Source organism: Oncorhynchus nerka, linkage group LG16 (assembly GCF_034236695.1).
Source record: "Oncorhynchus nerka isolate Pitt River linkage group LG16, Oner_Uvic_2.0, whole genome shotgun sequence".
Classification (NCBI taxonomy): domain Eukaryota; kingdom Metazoa; phylum Chordata; class Actinopteri; order Salmoniformes; family Salmonidae; genus Oncorhynchus; species Oncorhynchus nerka.
Genome location: NC_088411.1, coordinates 17,376,549 through 17,398,090, shown reverse-complemented (window position 1 = coordinate 17,398,090; position 21,542 = coordinate 17,376,549). Strand labels below are relative to the sequence as shown.

The following is a 21,542-nucleotide window of genomic DNA, read 5'->3' as shown; positions in this document are numbered from 1 at the left end:
GGGATTCGTAACTACGCCTTTTATAATATCTCTGACTACATTTCCCAGAGACACGAATACGCATACCCTTTTCAAAAACGACGCTGAAAGTGACGTCTTTGTTATGCGACCTGTGGAGAAATGGCGAGCGGCAAAAAGAGTGCACTTCTCTCCTCTTTGGCGGATTATGGAGACGATTCAGAGGCAGATTCCGACCCAGAGGTAGAAGAAACAGGTAGATACTTTGCTTAACTACTGATACTGATGGCATAGAAATGAGAATTTCGGCCCCAAATCTGTTGTAACTGAGACGAAAGTGGGTAACCGGAAATCGCTTTGTGTAGTTCAACAATGTTGTTGGCTAGCTTGTAACAGTAACGTTAGCTAGCTAAAGATAAATACTATATTGAGGTGTTAACTTTAACGTTACTGTTCTAACTAACTTTGTCCCCAGCACGGTAAACAAACACGGAATTATTATCGTTATCTAGAAAATGGCGTTGTGTGAGCCTGTACAGAATATACTTTATAAAACGTAAGGTTAACGTTAGCTAGTTTTGTGTGGATGGAGGGGCATGTCAAGATGCCATCATCACCGGCTACGGTAGTATCTGAATCATATACATATAATTATGTTTCTATGATCTGAACTCTAACTGCACACTTGTTGCTAGATCACAAACTACGGAAACGTGCTGTACCCATAGAGAACCTATTTAATTACTAGAGGGCTATGTCGTACGTAGACGTTAATAGCTCAAGAATTGGGTAAAATTGCAGTCATATTGGTCAGGGAGAAATCCAAACCAGTCTAATTGGAATGAATGACAGTAGAGACATACTCCTGATTTTACTTATGCAGAAATATACAAGTAAGGCATGTGAACCTAAAATATTTTATATGGGTTTTATACACATTTTCTGAATTACGACTAATGTAAACAGACCATGAATGTCGAAATGTTAGTTTTCTTGAAGATCTGTGTTATTATGAGATACAATATCAGTACTTGTTGCATTTACAACTTGTCTAAGTCTTATCAACTGATTTCAGCAAGTATATGGCTGTGGATTGACTGCATTGTTTGAATGGAATGTTGGCATATTGGCAGTAACGTTTTAGCAATTTATGTAATCATTCCTGTAAAACAGTGTAAGCTAGCCAGACAATCGTATCACAGCACTGGCAAATCATGGTTGACCAACAGGGCTTTGAAACTAAGTTTTTGGTCCACCAGCCACTGTGGCAGATGGATTAAGAAATCTACCAGCCATTCAGATTTTTTACCAACCATGAAGGTCAGTCAATTTGGAAAATTTCAAGTACTTTGAAAGTTTCTTTAAGTGCAGTCGCAAAACAATCATCTCTATGATGAAACTGGCTCTCATGAGGACCGCTACAGGAAAGGAAGACCCAGAGTTAACTCTGCTGCAGAGGATAAATTCATTAGAGTTAACTGCACCTTTGTTTGTTGCCCAAATCTCAACATCAACTGTTCAGAGGATACTGTGTGAATCAGGCCTTCATGGTCAAATTGTTGCAAAGAAACCACTACTAAAAAGACACAAATAATAAGAAGAGACTTGCTTGGGCCAAGAAACATGAGCAATGGACATTAGACCAGTGGAAAAATGTCCTTTGGTCTGGTGAGTCCAAATTTGAGATTTGTTTCCAACTGCCATGTCTTTGTGAGACGCAGAGTAGGTGAACGGATAGTCTCTGCATGTGTGGTTCCCACCGTGAAGCATGGAGGAGGAGGGGGTGCTTTGCTGGTGACACTGTCTGTGATTTATTTAAAATTCAAGGCACACTTAACCAGCATGGCTACCACAGCATTCTGCAGCAATACACCATCCCATCTGGTTTGCGCTTTGTGGGACTATCATTTGTTTTTCAACAGGACAATGACCCAACACACTCCAGGCTGTGTAAGGGCTATTTGACCAAGAAGGACAGTGATGGAGTGCTGCATCAGATGACCTGGCTTCCACAATCACCTGTGGAGTGATCAACTCAATTGAGATAGTTTGGGATGAGTTGGACTGCAGAGTGAAGGAAAAGCAGCCAACAAGTGGTCAGCATTTGTGGGAACACCTTCAAGACTGTTGGAAAAGCATTCCAGGTGAAGCTTGTTGAGAGAATGCCAAGAGTGTGCAAGGCTGTCAAGGCAAAGGTTGGCTACTTTGAAGAGTCTCAAATATAAAATATATTTTTGATTCAACACTTTTGTGAATACTACATGATTCCATGTGTTATTTCAAAGTTTTAATGTCTTAACTATCATGGGGCGCCAGGGTAGCCTAGTGGTTAGAGTGTTGGACTAGTTACCGAAAGGTTGCAAGTTCAAATCCCCGAGCTGACTAGGTACAAATCTGTCGTTCTGCCCCTGAACAGGCAGTTAACCCACTGTTCCTAGGCCGTCATTGAAAATAATAATTAGTTCTTAACTGACTTGCCTAGTTAAATAAAGGTCAAATAAATTTTAAAAAATGTAGAAAATAGTAAAAATGAAGAAAAACCCTTGAATGAGTAGGTGTGTCAACTTTTGACTGGTACTCTATATATCTAGGTGTTTAGAGCCCTGAATGCTGATTGGCTGACAGCTGTGGTATATCAGACTGTATACCACGGGTATGACAAGTTATTTTTACTGCTCTAATTACATTGGTAACCAGTTTATAATAGCAATAAGTCACCTCTGGTAGAGGTCGACCGATTATGATTTTTCAACACCGATAATTGGAGGACCAACAAAAGCCGATACCGATTAATCGGACGGTTTTTGTGTGTTTTTTTTATATTTAATTTTTATTTAATTATTTTAATATTTGTAATAATGACAATTACATCAATACTGAATTAACCCTTTTATTTTAACTTAATATAATACATAAATCAAATCTATTTTGTCTCAAATAAATAATCAAACATGTTCAATTTGGTTTAAATAATGCAAAAACACAGTGTTGGAGAAGAAAGTAGAAGTGCAATATGTGCCATGTAAAAAAGCTAACGTTTAAGTTCCTTGCTCAGAACATGAGAATATATGAAAGCTGGTTCCTTTTAACATGAGTCTTCAATATTCCCAGGTAAGAAGTTTTAGGTTGTAGTTATTATAGGAATTATACTATTTCTCTCTATACCATTTGTATTTCATATACCTTTGACTATTGGATGTTCTTATATGCACTATGGTATTGCCAGCCTAATCTCGGGAGTTGATAGGCTTGAAGTCATAAACTTGCTTGAAGAGCTACTGGCAAATGCAGGAATGTGCTGTTTGAATGAATGCTTACGAGCCTGCTGCTCCCTACCACCACTCAGTCAGACTGCTATATCAAATCATAGACTTAATTATAATATAATAAACACACAGAAATACGAGCCTTAGTTTCCGGATTTGACCTATTAATGACCTATCATTTCGAAAACAAAATGTTTATTCTTTCAGTGAAATACGGAACCATTCCATATTTTATCGAACGGGTGGCATCCCTAAGTCTTAAATATTGCTGTTAAATTGCACAACATTCAATGTTCTGTCATAATTATGTAAAATTCTCGCAAATTAATTACAGTCTTTGTTAGGAAGAAATGGTCATCACACAGTTCACAATGAGCCAGGTGGCCCAAACTGCTGCATATACCCTGACTCTGCTTGCACAGAACGCTAGAGAAGTGACACAATTTCCCTAGTTAAAATAAATTAATGCTAGCAGGCAATATTAACTAAATATGCAGGTTTAATAAAATATACTTGTGTATAGATTTTAAGAAAGGCATTGATGTTTATGGTTAGCTACATTAATGCAACGACAGTGCTTTTTTTCGCGAATGCACTTGTCAAATCATCACCTGTTTGGCGAAGTAGTCTGTGATTCGATGACAAATTAACAGGCACTGCATTGATTAAATGCAACACAGGTCAAGCTAGATAACTACACATGGTTGATGATATTACTAGTTTAACTAGTGATTATGTTAAGATAAGATTTTAATGCTAGCTAGCAACTTACCTTGGCTCCTTGCTGCACTCGCATAACAGGTGGTCAGCCCGCCACGCAGTCTCCTCGTGGAGTGCAATGTAATCGGCCATAATCTGCGTCCAAAAATGCCGATTGACGATTGTTTTGAAAACTTGAAATCGGCCATGCCGATTTAATCGGTCAACCTCTAACCTCGGGGGTTTGTGATATATGGCCAATATACCAGGGCTAAGGGCCTTATTGCTTAAATATATCCCACCTCTCTCATCAACACTGCCTGGCTGGGGAGCTGTGCGCACTGTGATTGAAGTGAAGAAATTATTAGAAGTGCTGTGCATATAAAAGTCTAATTTACTCAAGTCTACTAAAGTGATCCTTTGTCCTCATGTTTCTTGGCTATTGACATTGTTTTGTTCGCAAGCTAGGTTGTTTTGCAATATCTGTGTATTCTTCTGCGAAGACACATGGTCTACTAGTCATATTCTCATATCTCACAGCCCGGCACACTGACTGACGACTCCAGTGGCTCGAGTGCCCTTTTAGATACGGTAACCTGTTGGCCTTAAAGGGGCAGCTGAACATTTTCTCATCTGTGATTTTTTTTTGGGGGGGTTTAAATACTCGGGTCACAAACATTTTTATAAAATTGAGCAATTTACCGCATCACTTCTTACTAGTAATACATCTACCTGGCCACCCTACATAGCCTGGTTCCTCTCTAGGTTTCTTCCTAGGTTTTGGCCTTTCTAGAGAGTTTTTCCTAGCCACCGTGTTTCTACACCTGCATTGCTTGCTGTTTGGGGTTTTAGGCTGGGTTTCTGTACAGCACTTTGAGATATCAGCTGATGTACGAATGTATAAATACATTTGATTTGATCTATTGTTTGAGAAACATTACAAAGCATGCTCATTTGTTTTTTGTATCTTCTATATACCACCCCTACCTTGTCACAACACAACTGATACGCTCAGACGCGTTAATAAGAAGGAAAGACATTCTAGAAATGAACTTTTAACAAGGCATTCCAGGTGGCCACCCCATGAAGAGAGAATGCCAAGCGTGTGCACAGCTGTCAAGGCAAAGGGTGGCTATTTTGAAGAATCTTATATAAAATATATTTTTTATTTGTTTAACACTTTTTTTTGGTTACTACATGATTCCATATGTGTTATTTCATAGTTTGGATGTCCTTACTATTATTCTACAATGTAGAAAATAGTACAACATTAAGAAAAATCCTTGAATGAGTAGGTTTCCAAACTTTTGACTGGTACTGTGTATGTTTGTGTATATATTAGGGTTGAAACGGTACGTGTATTCGTATTTGAACTGTTCGGTACAGGGTGCACGGTTCGGTATGCACTGCAAACCGAACAATATATTAATCATATTATAGCTACGAAAATATATAATTGTAAAAAAAAAATTGTTGCGTAAACCAATGGCGTATAAATTGACGTGGGAAAAATATCCACATAGTAATAAAGTTGTTATAGTTGTCTGTAGCTCATTGGTTATTTTACTCCAGCGAGAACAGAGCTGGGAGACCGTCATAGCAGTAATTAGCTTATGAAGGAATTAGCAGTTAGCAAAGGAGCAACATGGAATGCATTGGTGAGCCAGAACTAGAAGACGCCCCAGTATCATTCAGGTCTGGGAACATTTCTGTTTCCCTGTAAACTATAATGGGATTGCCAACGAGGGGTGGATTAAACAACTACAACGTGTTGGCTCTGTTCATTACCGATAGCCTGTTAGTGGTGGATATAACATCTACATGTAGGCTCTGTTCATTACCGATAGCCTGTTAGTGGTGGATATAACATCTACATGTCGGCTCTGTTCATTACCGATAGCCTGTTAGTGGTGGATATAACATCTACATGTAGGCTCTGTTCATTACCGATAGCCTGTTAGTGGTGGATATAACATCTACATAGAATAGAACTTTCGCATTCCGGTCGCATTCCGCGTCGCTCCACAGGTAGTATCACTTTTTCATTTCATTTCATTACAGTCCCAACGGTGTGATTTGTTTGATCGTAGCTAGCTACATAGCTAGCTACATAGCCGTCTTTGTTTCAAAGATAATTGTGTAGTCTAGAGCGATTTTCTAGGTTAGCTAGCCAGCTATTGTCGTTCTCCTAACGCAACGTAACGTAACCAACACTGCTAGCTAGCCAGCTAGCTCCCGATAAGCAGCACTGTAGAAACTTCACACTCAACGGTACGACTTGATTAGGGTAGTGTCAACAACGCAGCTAGCCTACCCCAGCAGTACTCTATCATTTTAATCATTTTAGTCAATTAGATTCTTGCTACGTAAGCTTAACTTTCTGAACATTCGAGACGTGTAGTCCACTTGTCATTCCAATCTCCTCTGCATTAGCGTAGCCTCTTCTCTAGCCTGTCAACTATGTGTCTGTCTATCCCTGTTCTCTCCTCTCTGCACAGACCATACAAACGCTCCACACCGCATGGCCGCAGCCACCCTAATCTGGTGGTCCCAGCGCGCACGACCCACGTGGAGTTCCAGGTCTCCGGTAGCCTCTGGAACTGCCGATCTGCGGCCAACAAGGCAGAGTTCATCTCAGCCTATGCCTCCCTCCAGTCCTCGACTTCTTGGCTCTGACGGAAACATGGATCACCACAGACAACACCGCTACTCCTACTGCTCTCTTCGTCCGCCCACGTGCTCTCGCACACCCCGAGAGCTTCTGGTCAGCGGGGTGGTGGCACCGGGATCCTCATCTCTCCCAAGTGGTCATTCTCTCTTTCTCCCCTTACCCATCTGTCTATCGCCTCCTTTGAATTCCATGCTGTCACAGTTACCAGCCCTTTCAAGCTTAACATCCTTATCATTTATCGCCCTCCAGGTTCCCTCGGAGAGTTCATCAATGAGCTTGATGCCTTGATAAGCTCCTTTCCTGAGGACGGCTCACCTCTCACAGTTCTGGGCGACTTTAACCTCCCCACGTCTACCTTTGACTCATTCCTCTCTGCCTCCTTCTTTCCACTCCTCTCCTCTTTTGACCTCACCCTCTCACCTTCCCCCCTACTCACAAGGCAGGCAATACGCCGACCTCATCTTTACTAGATGCTGTTCCTCCACTAACCTCATTGCAACTCCTCCAAGTCTCCGACCACTACCTTGTATCCTTTTCCCTCTCGCTCTCATCCAACACTTCCCACACTGCCCCTACTGGATGGTATCGCGCCGTCCCAACCTTCGCTCTCTCTCCCCGCTACTCTCTCCTCTTCCATCCTATCATCTCTTCCCTCTGCTCAAACCTTCTCCAACCTATCTCCTGATTCTGCCTCCTCAACCCTCCTCTCCTCCCTTTCTGCATCCTTTGACTCTCTATGTCCCCTATCCTCCAGGCCGGCTCGGTCCTCCCTCCCGCTCCGTGGCTCGACGACTCATTGCGAGCTCACAGAACAGGGGTCCGGGCAGCCGAGCGGAAATGGAGGAAAACTCGCCTCCCTGCGGACCTGGCATCCTTTCACTCCCTCCTCTCTACATTTTCCTCCTCTGTCTCTGCTGCTAAAGCCACTTTCTACCACTCTAAATTCCAAGCATCTGCCTCTAACCCTAGGAAGCTCTTTGCCACCTTCTCCTCCCTCTTGAATCCTCCTCCCCCTCCTCCCTCTCTGCAGATGACTTCGTCAACCATTTTGAAAAGAAGGTCGACGACATCCGATCCTCGTTTGCTAAGTCAAACGACACCGCTGGTTCTGCTCACACTGCCCTACCCTGTGCTCTGACCTCTTTCTCCCCTCTCTCTCCAGATGACATCTCGCGTCTTGTGACGGCCGGCCGCCCAACAACCTGCCCGCTTGACCCTATCCCCTCCTCTCTTCTCCAGACCATCTCCGGTGACCTTCTCCCTTACCTCACCTCGCTCATCAACTCATCCCTGACCGCTGGCTACGTCCCTCCCGTCTTCAAGAGAGCGAGAGTTGCACCCCTTCTGAAAAAACCTACACTCGATCCCAACAACTACAGACCAGTATCCCTTCTTTCTTTTCTCTCCAAAACTCTTGAACGTGCCGTCCTTGGCCAGCTCTCCCGCTATCTCTCTCAGAATGACCTTCTTGATCCAAATCAGTCAGGTTTCAAGACTAGTCATTCAACTGAGACTGCTCTTCTCTGTATCACGGAGGCGCTCCGCACTGCTAAAGCTAACTCTCTCTCCTCTGCTCTCATCCTTCTAGACCTATCGGCTGCCTTCGATACTGTGAACCATCAGATCCTCCTCTCCACCCTCTCCGAGTTGGGCATCTCCGGCGCGGCCCACGCTTGGATTGCGTCCTACCTGACAGGTCGCTCCTACCAGGTGGCGTGGCGAGAATCCGTCTCCTCACCACGTGCTCTCACCACTGGTGTCCCCCAGGGCTCTGTTCTAGGCCCTCTCCTATTCTCGCTATACACCAAGTCACTTGGCTCTGTCATAACCTCACATGGTCTCTCCTATCATTGCTATGCAGACGACACACAATTAATCTTCCTTTCCCCCTTCTGACGACCAGGTGGCGAATCGCATCTCTGCATGTCTGGCAGACATATCAGTGTGGATGACGGATCATCACCTCAAGCTGAACCTCGGCAAGACGGAGCTACTCTTCCTCCCGGGAAGGACTGCCCGTTCCATGATCTCGCCATCACGGTTGACAACTCCATTGTGTCCTCGTCCCAGAGCGCTAAGAACCTTGGCGTGATCCTGGACAACACCCTGTCGTTCTCAAATAACATCAAGGCGGTGGCCCGTTCCTGTAGGTTCATGCTCTACAACATCCGCAGAGTACGACCCTGCCTCACACAGGAAGCGGCGCAGGTCCTAATCCAGGCACTTGTCATCTCCCGTCTGGATTACTGCAACTCGCTGTTGGCTGGGCTCCTGCCTGTGCCATTAAACCCCTACAACTCATCCAGAACGCCGCAGCCCGTCTGGTGTTCAACCTTCCCAAGTTCTCTCACGTCACCCCGCTCCTCCGCTCTCTCCACTGGCTTCCAGTTGAAGCTCGCATCCGCTACAAGACCATGGTGCTTGCCTACGGAGCTGTGAGGGGAACGGCACCTCACTACCTCCAGGCTCTGATCAGGCCCTACACCCAAACAAGGGCACTGCGTTCATCCACCTCTGGCCTGCTCGCCTCCCTACCACTGAGGAAGTACAGTTCCCGCTCAGCCCAGTCAAAACTGTTCGCTGCTCTGGCCCCCCAATGGTGGAACAAACTCCCTCACGACGCCAGGACAGCGGAGTCAATCACCACCTTCCGGAGACACCTGAAACCCCACCTCTTTAAGGAATACCTAGGATAGGATAAAGTAATCCTTCTCCCCTCCCCCCTTAAAAGACCTAGATGCACTATTGTAAAGTGGCTGTTCCACTGGATGTCATAAGGTGAAAGCACCAATTTGTAAGTCGCTCTGGATAAGAGCGTCTGCTAAATGACTTAAATGTAAATGTAAATGTAAATGTAGGCTCTGTTCATTACCGATAGCCTGTTAGTGGTGGATATAACATTTACATGTAGGCTCTGTTCATTACCGATAGCCTGTTAGTGGTGGATATAACATCTACATGTAGGCTCTGTTCATTACCGATAGCCTGTTAGTGGTGGATATAACATCTACATGTCGGCTCTGTTCATTACCGATAGCCTGTTAGTGGTGGATATAACATCTACATGTAGGCTCTGTTCATTACCGATAACCTGTTAGTGGTGGATATAACATCTACATGTAGGCTCTGTTCATTACCGATAGCCTGTTAGTGGTGGATATAACATCTACATGTAGGCTCTGTTCATTACCGATAGCCTGTTAGTGGTGGATATAACATCTACATGTAGGCTCTGTTCATTACCGATAGCCTGTTAGTGGTGGATATAACATCTACATGTAGGCTCTGTTCATTACCGATAACCTTGTTAGTGGTGGATATAACATCTACATGTAGGCTCTGTTCATTGCTGTTAGCCTATTAGAGTGGTGGATATAACATCTACATGTAGGCTCTGTTCATTGCTGTTAGCCTATTCGAGTGGTAATACGAGTAACATGACTACTGATTTGCGCCAACATCACCCCAAAGTGCCAATCGGTGGGACTAGGCGAAAAAATGAAACGGCAACCACTTCTCCCCACAGCCTTCAAGCAACAGTATGCGTCTGACTCCGGTAGGGCTAAAGATATCAATGCAGCGATAGCCAAATTCATAGCGACAGATATGAGACCCTTCTCGGTGGTAGAGAATGCAGGATTCAGAAACATGTTTAAAGTGGTCGAGCCGCACTTCACTATTCCTTCCTGTACACATTTTGCCCAGACATTAATACCTACTTTACACAAAATAACTTGAGAGTGAGTTGTCAGAAATGCGGTCTGTTGCTCTAACAGACCGCTGGACGTCTAGAGCTTCAGAGAGCTACCTTACTGTAACGACTAATTTCATTACGGCATAATGGGAGATAAAAAGCCATGTCCTTCAAACACGTCCCCTTGAGAGTAGTCACACCAGTGTAAACCTGGGGGAAGAGCTAAGGGAAGTTGTTGCAATGTGGAAGTTGGAGAGGGACACAAACATGCAACGATTACTGTGACCACTGACAAAGCTAGATATATTGTAAATGCAGTTGCACTAGCTGGACTGGGGCCACAGATAGGATGCTATGCTCACGTTATTAATCTAGCATCTCAAAAAGCACAGTCCGTGAATCCAATCTCTCGCCTCCTAGCAAAGATCAGGAAGGTGGTATCCTTCTGTCATAAAAGCACAACTGCTGCACATGTTTTCAAAACAGGAGATGCTGGAGCTGCCAAACCGTAAACTAATCCAAGATGTCCCTACTAGATGGAATTCAAGCCATGACATGGTTGAGTAGAAACCTTGAGCAGAAAGTTGCGGTGTATTCTACACTGACTGATCAGGCTGTGAGGAAGAATGTCAAAGATATTGTGACTTTGTCTGAAAATGATGTAGAGGAAGTTATCAAAGTGTGCTAACCTCTCAAAACAGTCAACACTGAACTGCACTGAAAACAATGATGCTGAAATCAATGGTGGCATCTGATGAATATGAACCGGCAGTAAGGGAAGTCAAGACTGCTGTCAGAGTTAACCTGGAGCCTAGATATGCTGACCCTGGTGTCCAAGACTTCTTACACAAGAGCACCGCTTTGGAGCCCCGGTTCAATCCCTGCTGCACCTGGATGCTACTGCTATTCTCCACAGCGGCTGACATTGTCACATTATGCCGATCTGTGCTCACTGTAGATAATGTGGATAGACTAATCTTCTTAAAGAAACACTTGAGAATCTGATGTTTTTTTTTTAATCAAGTAACCAGTCTCAAGTCGTCCTATTTTGTTCAAGGTACTGCCGTGTGACTTAATTTTAATATGCTGCTGGACTACAGTATGCACTCTTGTTGAAGTTCTGTTTTAAATTACTATTTTATTTCAAGGCAGGCACTGCTGTTTTTTTGTTGTCCCTTTGTTTCCATCTGCTCCTGGGAATTCAAGCTACCCCTGTTTACTATTTATAATAAAGGGAAAATCTAAAAACAAATTACGTATTTCTCAGGCATTTATTTTGTCGATGTATTGAAACCGAACCGTGACACCACTGTACCGTACCGTTTTGTGAACCGTTTCACCCCTAGTGTGTGTGTGTGTGTGTGTGTGTGTATATATACAGTTGAAGTCGGAAGTTTACATACACTTAGGTTGGAGTCATTGAAACTCATTTTTCAACCACTCCACAAATTTCTTGTTACCTACCTATAGTTTTGGCAAGTCGGTTAGGACATCTACTTTGAGCATGACACAAGTAATTATTCCAACAATTGTTTACAGACAGATTATTTCACTTATTCACTGTATCACAATTCCAGTGGGTCAGAAGTTTACATACACTAAGTTGACTGCCGTTCAACAGCTTGGAAAATTCCAGAAAACATGCTATGGCTTTAGAAGCTTCTGATAGGCTAATTGACATCATTTGAGTCAATAGGAGGTGTACCTGTGGTTGTATTTCAAGGCCTACCTTCAAACTCAGTGCCTCTTTGCTTGACATCATGGGAAAATCAAAAGAAATCAGCCAAGACTCCAGAAAAACAATTGTAGACCTATAAGTCTGGTTCATCCTTGGGAGCAATTTCCAAACGCCTGAAGGGACCATGTTCATCTGTACAAACGATAGTACGCACGTATAAACACCATGGGACCACTCGGGCGTCATACCGCTCAGGAAGGAGACGACTTCTGTCTCCTAGAGATGAACGTACATTGGTGGGAAAAGTGCAAATCAATCCCAGAACAACAGCAAAGGACCATGTGAAGATTCTGGAGGAAACGGGTACAAAGTATCTATATCCACAGTAAAAATGAGTCCTCTCGACATAACCTGAAAGGCTGCTCAGCAAGGAAGAAGGCACTGCTCCAAAACCACCATAAAAAAGCCAGACTACGGATTGCAACTGCACATGGGGACAAAGATTGTACATTTTGGAATAATGTCCTCTGGTCTGATGAAACAAAAATAGAACTGTTTGTCCATAATGACCATCATTATGTTTGGAGGAAAAATGGGGAGGCTTGCAAGCTGAAGAACACCATCCCAACCATGAAGCACGGGGGTGGCAGCATCATGTTGTCGGGTGCTTTGCTGCAGGAGGGACTGATGCACTTCACAAAATAGATGGCATCATGAGGGAGTCAAATTGTGGATATATTGAGGCAACATCTCAAGACATCAGTCAGGTGTCCAAATGGACAATGACCCCAAGCATACTTCCAAAGTTGTAGAAAAATGGCATTAGGACAACAAAGTCAAGGTATTGGAGTGGCCATCACAAAGCCCTGACCTCAATCCCATAGAAAATTTGTGGGCAGAACTGAAAAGGTGTGTGCGGGCAAGGAGTCCTACAAACCTGACTCAGTTTCACCAGTTCTGTCAGGAGGAATGGGCCAGAATTCACCCAACTTATTGTGGGAAGCTTGTGGAAGGCTACCTGAAACGTTTAACCCAAGTTAAAACCTGTTTGGGATAGGGGGAAGCATTTTCACTTTTGGATGAAATGCTTGCCCAGAGTAAACTGCCTCCTACTCAGTCCCAGATGCTAATATATGCATATTATTATTAGTATTGGATAGAAAACACTCTGAAGTTTCTAAAACTGTTTGAATGATCTCTGTGAGTATAACAGAACTCATATGGCAGGTGAAAACCTGAGAACAATCCAACCAGGAAGTGGGAAATCTGAGGTTTGTAGTTTTTCAAAGCTTGGCCTACCAAATACAAAGTGTCTATGGGGTCAAGTTCCACTTCCTAAGTCTTCCCCTAGATGTCAACAGTCTTTAGAAACTGTTTCAGGCTTCTGCTATAAAGGAGGGGGAATGGGAGCTGAATGAGTTAGTGGTCTGGCAGAGTGTCTCAGGCTCGTGATGCTCGGGCCCGACAGAGTTCGCTCTCGTTTCAGTGCTTTTCAGACAATGGACAAACATTATCGAATTTCTATGTTAAAACAGCCTAAACATTGATTCCATACATCGTTTGACATGTTTCTACGACCTGTAACGGAACTTTTTGAGTTTTTGTCTGGACATAGTGCTCGCGCCTCATGAAGATTGATTACTGGGCTGAACACGCTAACAACAAGAGGCTGTTTGGATATAAATGATGGACTTTCTGGAACAAATCAGTCATTTATTGTCGAACTGGGATTCCTGGGAGTGCATTCTGATGAAGATCATCAAAGGTAAGTGAATATTTATAATGTTATTTCTAACTTCTGTTGACTCCAACATGGTGGATATTTCTTTGACTGGATTGGGCTCTGAGTGCCGTACTCAGATTATGCTTTTTCCGTAAAGTTTTTTTTGACATCTGACACAGCGGTTGCATTAACCTCTTGCTTCTACTTGGGACGCTTGCGTCCCAACTAGAGCTCTGGAAATGCAAATGCGCTACGCTAAATGCTAATAGTATTAGTTAAAACTCAAAAGTTCATTAAAATACACATGCAGGGTATCAAATTAAAGCTACACTCGTTGTGAATCCAGGCAACAAGTCAGATTTTTAAAATGCTTTTCGGCGACAGCATGAGAAGCTATTATCTGATAGCATGCACCAATACACTACAACACAAAAGCACAGCAGGGGACGTAAACAAAATAATTAGCATTTCGGCGTTACACAAACCGCACAATAAAATAGAAAACAGTCATTACCTTTCACCATCTTCTTTGTTGGCACTCCTAGATGTCCCATAAACACTATTGGGTCTTTATTTCGATTAAATCGGGCCATATAAAGCCAAGATATCGTTATATGTAGACTGTGTGATAAACGAAAAAAACAGCGATTTCACAACGTAACGTCATTTTTAAAAATTCAAAAAGTAGACGATAAACTTTCACAAAACACTTCGAAATACGTTTGTAATGCTACTTTAGGTATTAGTAAACGTTAATAAGCGATAAAAATCATCCGTAGGCGATGTAAAAATCATTAGCTGTCGTCTTGGAAAAAAATTCACGAGAGAGCTCTTCCGGAATGATCTGGGCGGAGACTGGAGGTAAGTGGTGCCCCTGTTTCGGTTCAACCAAGAATCAAAGATGATTCAATTCACAAGACTCTAGACAACATGGGGATGCTGTGGGAGTTGAATGCTCGGTCTTATCTAATTCGGCTCACTGTTAACAATTGCTGGAAGTGGCGCAAGGATATTTATTTCCATTTTCTGTGATCAGGTTTTCCTGCGCTTTCCGATGTAACGCACGTTATGTTATAGCCACAGTCGTGATTTAACCAGTTTTAAAAACGTCCGAGGGTTTCCTATCCACACATTCTAACCATATGAACGTACTATATTCCTGGCATGAGTAGCAGGGCGCTGAAATGTTGCGCGATTTTTAACAAAATGTTCAAAAAAGTAGAGGGTAGGAGCAACTAGTTAAGGAGAAGTCTATGTTTAATTCTGTGAATAACACTTGTATCTTTTATCAATGTTTATTATGAGTATTTCTGGGATTTGATGTGGCTATCTGCAAAATCACCGGATGTTTTGGAATCAAAACATTACTGCATGTAACGCGCCAATGTAAACTAGCGTCCCATCTGGCCAACATCCAGTGAGGTTGCAGAGCGCCAAATTCAATTACAGAAATGCTCATTATAAAAATTCAGAAAACAAAACATATTTGACATGGGTTTAAAGATTAACTTCTTGTTAAACCAACCACAGTGTCATATTTATAAAATGCTCAGGTTTTCGCCTGCTAAATTAGTTCTGTTATACTCAGACACTATTTTAACAGTTTTGGAAACTTTAGAGTGTTTTCTATCCAAATCTACCAGTTATATGCATATCATATCTTCTGGGCCCGAGTAACAGGCCGTTTAATTTGGGCATGCTTTTCATCCAAAATTCCGAATGCTGCCTCCTACCCTAGAGAGGTTAAACAATCTAAAGGCAATGCTACCAAATACTAATGGAGTGTACGTAAACGTCTGACCCACTGGGAATGTGATGAAGGAAATTAAAGCTGAAATAAATCATTCTTTCTACTATTTTTCTGACATTTTATATTCTTAAAATAAAATAACTGACCTAAAACTGGGAATTTTTACTAGGATTAAATGTCAGGAATTGTGAAAAACTGAGTTTAAATGTATTTGGCTAAGGTGTATGTCATATATGTATATGTGTGTATGTATATATTTAAAAAATGTTTTTTGTTTTATAAGCTATGAAACAAAAATACAGTAACACAAACTAGTGCAGAATTTATTTTGCCATAAATGTGTACATGACTTCTAAATATTGTTATTCGCAAATGCAAGTGAAATGCTTGCACTGTGGAACCCTGACCACCCACCAACATGGCATCTTACACGGCAATTCCAAAATCTATGCTCATTTGGCGGGTGTTGATTTTTAGACATTGTTGAAAAACTCCCTGACCAACATGGCTGACCATTATTGGGTTAATGTCCATTCTAGTATTCAAATTCCTAATTCTATGGCGGCAGCTTTACAAGTCAGAATGTTCAATAAATGCTCATTTGAAGGTATACTTATCTATACAACCAAATTGACTGTACCGGTTGTCCGCTATGTTTGTTCTTATGCCGTTTGGAAATTTTTGGCAAAATATTGACAGGTTTTCAAAGCGTTTGTTTTTGTGCATGGCTCTCACTGTTAATTTGTCCACCTGGCGCATGCAATATTGAAACTTGCTGACAAGACTACGTCGACGAGTGGATAAAACGCCTCTACCCTCTGTTCTCTTGACATGTGCAATAACTGGAGAATAAACTGGACGAGCTAGCTACGTGATCTGAAGAACTGAGAGGCTGAACAAGGACGAGGGAATCTCTGTTAACAGGTGGTGTGCGATCTCTAATATTAAGGTGGTCTCGAGGTTCTGCTCACCTGAGTTAGAATACCTTATGATACGCTGTAGACCATACTACACTGAACAAAAATATAAATGCAACATGCAACAATTTCAAAGATTTTACTGAGTTCATAAGGAAATCGGTCAATTTAAATAAATGTATTAGTCCCTAATCGATTGATTTCACATGACTGAGAATAGTGATATGTATCTGTTGGTCACATAAAAAAAAAAAACAGTAGTAGGGGTGTGGATCAGAATCAGTATCTGGTGTGACAAATATTTGCCTCATGCAGCATGACACATTTCCTTCACTTAGAGTTGATCAGGCTGTTGATTGTGGCCTGGGGAATGTTGTCCCACTACTCTTCAATGGCTGTGCAAAGTTGTTGGATATTGGCGGGAACTGGACCACTCTGTCAATCCAGAGCATCCCAAACATGCTCAATGTTTATATGTCTGAGTATGCAGGCTATGGAAGAACTGGGATATTTTCAGCTTCCAGGAATGGTGTACTTAACCATTAAGGCCCAGGGGGGTGTGGTATATGGCCAAAATAGGGTTGTTCTTATGCACAACGCGGAGTGCCTGGATACTGCCCTTAGCCGTGGTATAGGCCTTATGCCACAAACCCCCGAGGTGCCTTATTGCTTTTATAAACCGGTTGCCAACAGTAAGGCAATTAAGGACATTTTAAATTAAATGTTTTTATGAATAACTTATGACAATACATTGCAGTTGGTCCAGAACAAAGCAGCACGTATCACACTTAAATGTAGACGGAGGAAAAGTGTCAGTCAGTCTCCTGGGTCAAAGTTGGGAAGAGATTGACTGCATCACGATTGGTCTTTGTGTGAAGTATTGATGTGTTGAAGGTACCAAACTGTAAGCCAAGGCAACAGCTACTCTTCCTGGCGTCCAGCAACATTCTGGCAGTTAGATACAATAAAAAATATTACATTTCATAACACTTTTCACAACACATTGTGTGCCCTCAGGCCACTACTCTACTACCACGTACAATGCATTTGGAAAGTATTCAGACCCTTTCCCTTTTGTCCCACATTTAGGTACATTACAGCATTATTCTATAATGTATACAATTATTTCCCCCCTCTAAATCTACACACAATACCACATAATGACAAAGTGAAAACAGATTTTTAGAAATGTTTGCAAATGTATATAAAAAAAATGCCTTATTTACATAAGTATTCACCCCCTTTGCTATGAGACTCGAACTTGAGCTCAGGATTTTGTCAAGTCACATATTTGGTTGTGGCACAGATATGGGGGGAAAGTACCAAAACATTTCTGCAGCATTGAAGATCCCCAAGAACACAGTGGCCACCATCATCCGTAAATGGAAGAAGTTTGGAACGACCAAGACTCTTCCTAGAGCTGGCCGCCTGTCCAAACTGAGCAATCGAGGGGGAAGTACTTGGTCAGGGAGGTCACTCTGACAGAGCTCCGGAGTTCCACTGTGGAGATGGGAGAACCTTCCAGAAGGACAACCATCTCTGCAGCACTCCACCAATTAGGCCTTTGTGGTAGAGTGGCCAGAAAGAAGCCACTCCTCATTAAAAGGCACATGACAGCCCACTTGGAGTTTGGCAAAACACACCCAAAGACTCTCAGACCATGAGAAACAAGATTCTCTGGTCTGATGAAACCAAGATTGAACTCTTTGTCCTGAATGCCAAGCGTCACATCTGGAGGAAACCTGGAACCATCCCTACGGTGAAGCTTTGTGGTGGCAGCATCATGCTGTGGGGATGTTTTCAGCTGCAGGGACTGGGAGACTAGTCAGGATTAAGAGAAAGATGAACTAAGCAAAGTACAAAGAGATACTTGATGAAAATCTGCTCCGGCGTGCTCATGACCTCAGACTGAGGAGAAGGTTCACCTCCCAACAGGACAACAACCCTAAGCACACAGCTGAGACAATGCAGTCGTGGCTTCGGGACAAGTCTCTGAATATCTTTGAGTGGCCCAGCCAGAGCCTGGACTTAAACCCGATCGAATATCTCTGGAGAGACCTGAAAATAGCTGTGCAGCTACTCTCCCCATCCAACCTGACCGAGCTCGAAAGGATCTGCTGAGAAGAATGGGAGAAACTCCCCAAATACAGTTGTGCTAAGCTTGTAGCATCATATCCAAGAAGACTCGGTGCTTCAACAAAGTACTGAGGAAAAGATCTGAATACTTATGTAAATGTGATATTTCAGTTTATTTATAATAAATTTAGGAAAAAATTAACAGTTATGGAACTATTTAATCAATTTTAGAATACGGCTGTAATGTAACAATGTGGAAAAAGTGGGGTCTGAATACTTTGAATGTATCTGCAATACAAAATCCATGTGTGTATGTGTCCCATCACAGTCCCTGCTGTTCCCTAAGGTGTATTTTTGTTTTTAAAAATCTGATTCTACTGCTTGCATCAGTTACTTGATATGGAATAGTTTCATGTAGCCATAGCATGTCTTGTGGGGTATGCATGGGTGTCCGAACTGTGTGCTGCTAGTTTAAACGGTGCATTCAGCATGTCAATACTTCTTACAAAACCAAGTAGTGATGATGTCGATCTCTCCTCTACTTTGAGTCATGAGAGATTGACATGCATATTATTAATGTAAGCGCTCTGTACTTTTAAGGGCCAATCTTGCTGCCCTGTTTTAGAAAAAATACAATTTTCCCAAAGTCCCTCTTTGTGGCACCTGACCACATGACTTGACAGTAGTCCAGGTGTGACACAACTAGGGCCTGTAGGTTATGCCTTGTTGATGTTGGTAAGTAGACTGAGCAGCTCTTTATTATGGACAGATTTCTTCCCGTTGTATCTACTGTTGCATCAAAATATTTTGACCATGACAGTTTACAACCCAGGGTTACTCCAAACTGTTTAGTCACCTCAACGTGCTCCATTTCCACATTACTCCTAACATGATTTAGTTGAGAACTAGGGTTTAGCCAATGAATTGTCCCAAATACTTTTTCGTTTTTGAAATGTTTAGGACCAATTTGTCTTGCCACCCATTCTGAAACTGACTAGCTCTTTAAGTGAAGTAATTTCACTCGCTGTAGTAGCTGACATGTACAGGGTTGTCATTTGCATACATTTGCTTTATTTGCATACATTTGCTTTACTCAAAGCCAGTGGCATGTCATTAATAAAGATTTTTAAAAGTCGCCTAGATGGCTGCCCTGGGGAATTCCTGATTCTATCTGGATTATGTTAGACATGATTCTATTAAAGAACACCCTCTGTTCGACAGGTAACTCTTTATCCACAACACATACGTTTCTCCAGCAACAGACTATGATCGATAATGTCAAAAGCTGCACTGAAGTCTAACAAAACAGCTCCCACAATCTTTTTTATTATCAATTTCTCTCAACCAATCATCAGTTATTTGTGTAAGTGCCTTCATGTTGAATGTCCTTCCCTATCTGCGTGCTGAAAGTCTCAATTTGTTTACTGTAATATAGCATTGTATCTGGTCAAACACAATTTTCCCAAAAGTTTACTACGGGTTGGTAACAGGTTGATTTGGTCGGCTATTTGAACCAGTAAGGGTGGCTTTACTATTCTTGGATAGCGGAATGACTTCTCTCCAGGCCTTAGGGCACATAGTTCATTGTAGGCTTAGAAGATATGGGAAATAGGAGTGGCAATATCGTCCATTATTATCCTCAGTAATTTTCCATCCAAGTTGTCAGACCCCGGTGGCTTGTCATTGTTGATATACAACCATTTTTACACCTTTTCCGCGCTCCACTTTTCAGAATTTCAAAATTCTAATGCTTGTCTTTCATAATTTGTTCAGTTATACTTGGTAGTGTCAGTATTTGTTGTTGGCATGTTACAAAGGGAAAGCCAGCTGCAAAGCCTACCAGATGAGCTAAATGCCTTCCAAGCTCGCTTCGATGCTAGCAACACTGAACCATGCATGTGTGCACCAGCTGTTCCAGACTACGGTGTTATCACACTCTGTAGCCGATGTGAGTATGACCTTTTAAACAGGTTAACATTCTCAAGGCTGCAGGGCCAGACGGATTACTAGGATGTGTACTCGTAGCATGCGCAGACCAGCTGGCAAGTGTCTTTACTGATATTGTAGATCTCTCCCTGACCAGGGCTGGGCGGTATACCACATTTGACTATATAACGGTATTGATGCAAGGACCGATTTGAGTTTTTACTTGACCTTCTATAATGGTGTTTCAATGTTTGATTTGTTAAATGTGATGCGCATCTCCAGTGCATATGTCATTTTTGATAGTTTAAGCCCTTTGCTTCTTGAGTCATCTCACTCTTGCTGCTGCATGCTGCTAAACACAATAAGCCCTGTCACTCAAGGAGAGAGCACTTCCTTGCCGTCCACTCCAAATGGTCAGATGGATGCAAGAATGTTGTTGACATGCTGCTTTCCACAAGAGTTCTATAATTACACTTTATTTCTGTATCTTACGGTCTGCAAACTACTGGTTGCTAGTTTGTCTTTTCTTAGCAAGGTGTTGCTAAAATGTGTTCGCCTGCTAATGCTAATCGCAAGTTAGCAGGCTAGCTAGCTTGCTAAATGTACTAAGAGTCAGAGAAAATGTATATAGTTATCTAATACTGCCTGGTACCAGTGCTGGTGTAGGCCTAGGTATGCATGTTTGTGCAACATCTTATCAGAGAGGAATAGGCAAAGCATGAATATGTTGGCTGGCTAGCTAGCTACATGAAGTATGAACATATGTAATGCAACATCTAATTAGGGTCACCTGGAAACACTGACAGACTTTGGTTCCTACCCTGTCAATCATTTCTTATTAATTTGTTGTCATGTCAAACAACAATGTATTCAACTTGCTGCCCACTATGTTCCAACTATAAGATTAGAAAAAGTATCATATTTCCATCATTCCAACAGTTCAATTAACGAGGCCTAGATTTCTTTAGCCCATATCACGCTGCATGGCAGTGTTGAAATGGACAAATGCTGAAAGTGTGTACCGGCAAAAATAAATTCAGCATCTCAACTTAGGCAATATAATGAAGAACAGTGTTTTGCTGGATTCAATAGTTGGAATTGTAAGAGTTGTTGCCTTGTCCCATTCTATGCGATTGTCATTTTAATGGAATACAGAAAGAACGAACAAAAAACCCGTCCTCAAA

At 42.2% G+C, this 21,542-nt stretch overlaps 1 protein-coding gene across 4 annotated transcripts in view; it reads left to right on the top strand.

Moving 5' to 3' along the window:
* The first annotated feature begins 89 nt into the window (after positions 1–89).
* Positions 90–21,542, top strand: part of sap30bp (SAP30 binding protein) — a 47,116-nt gene continuing 25,663 nt past the window's right edge. For all 4 annotated transcript variants that reach the window (XM_029684882.1, XM_029684881.1, XM_029684880.1 and 1 more), the window contains exon 1: positions 90–214. In XM_029684882.1, coding sequence (XP_029540742.1) covers positions 121–214 — 94 coding nt within the window. In that variant the 5' untranslated portion in view covers positions 90–120. The remainder of the gene's footprint in view (positions 215–21,542) is intronic.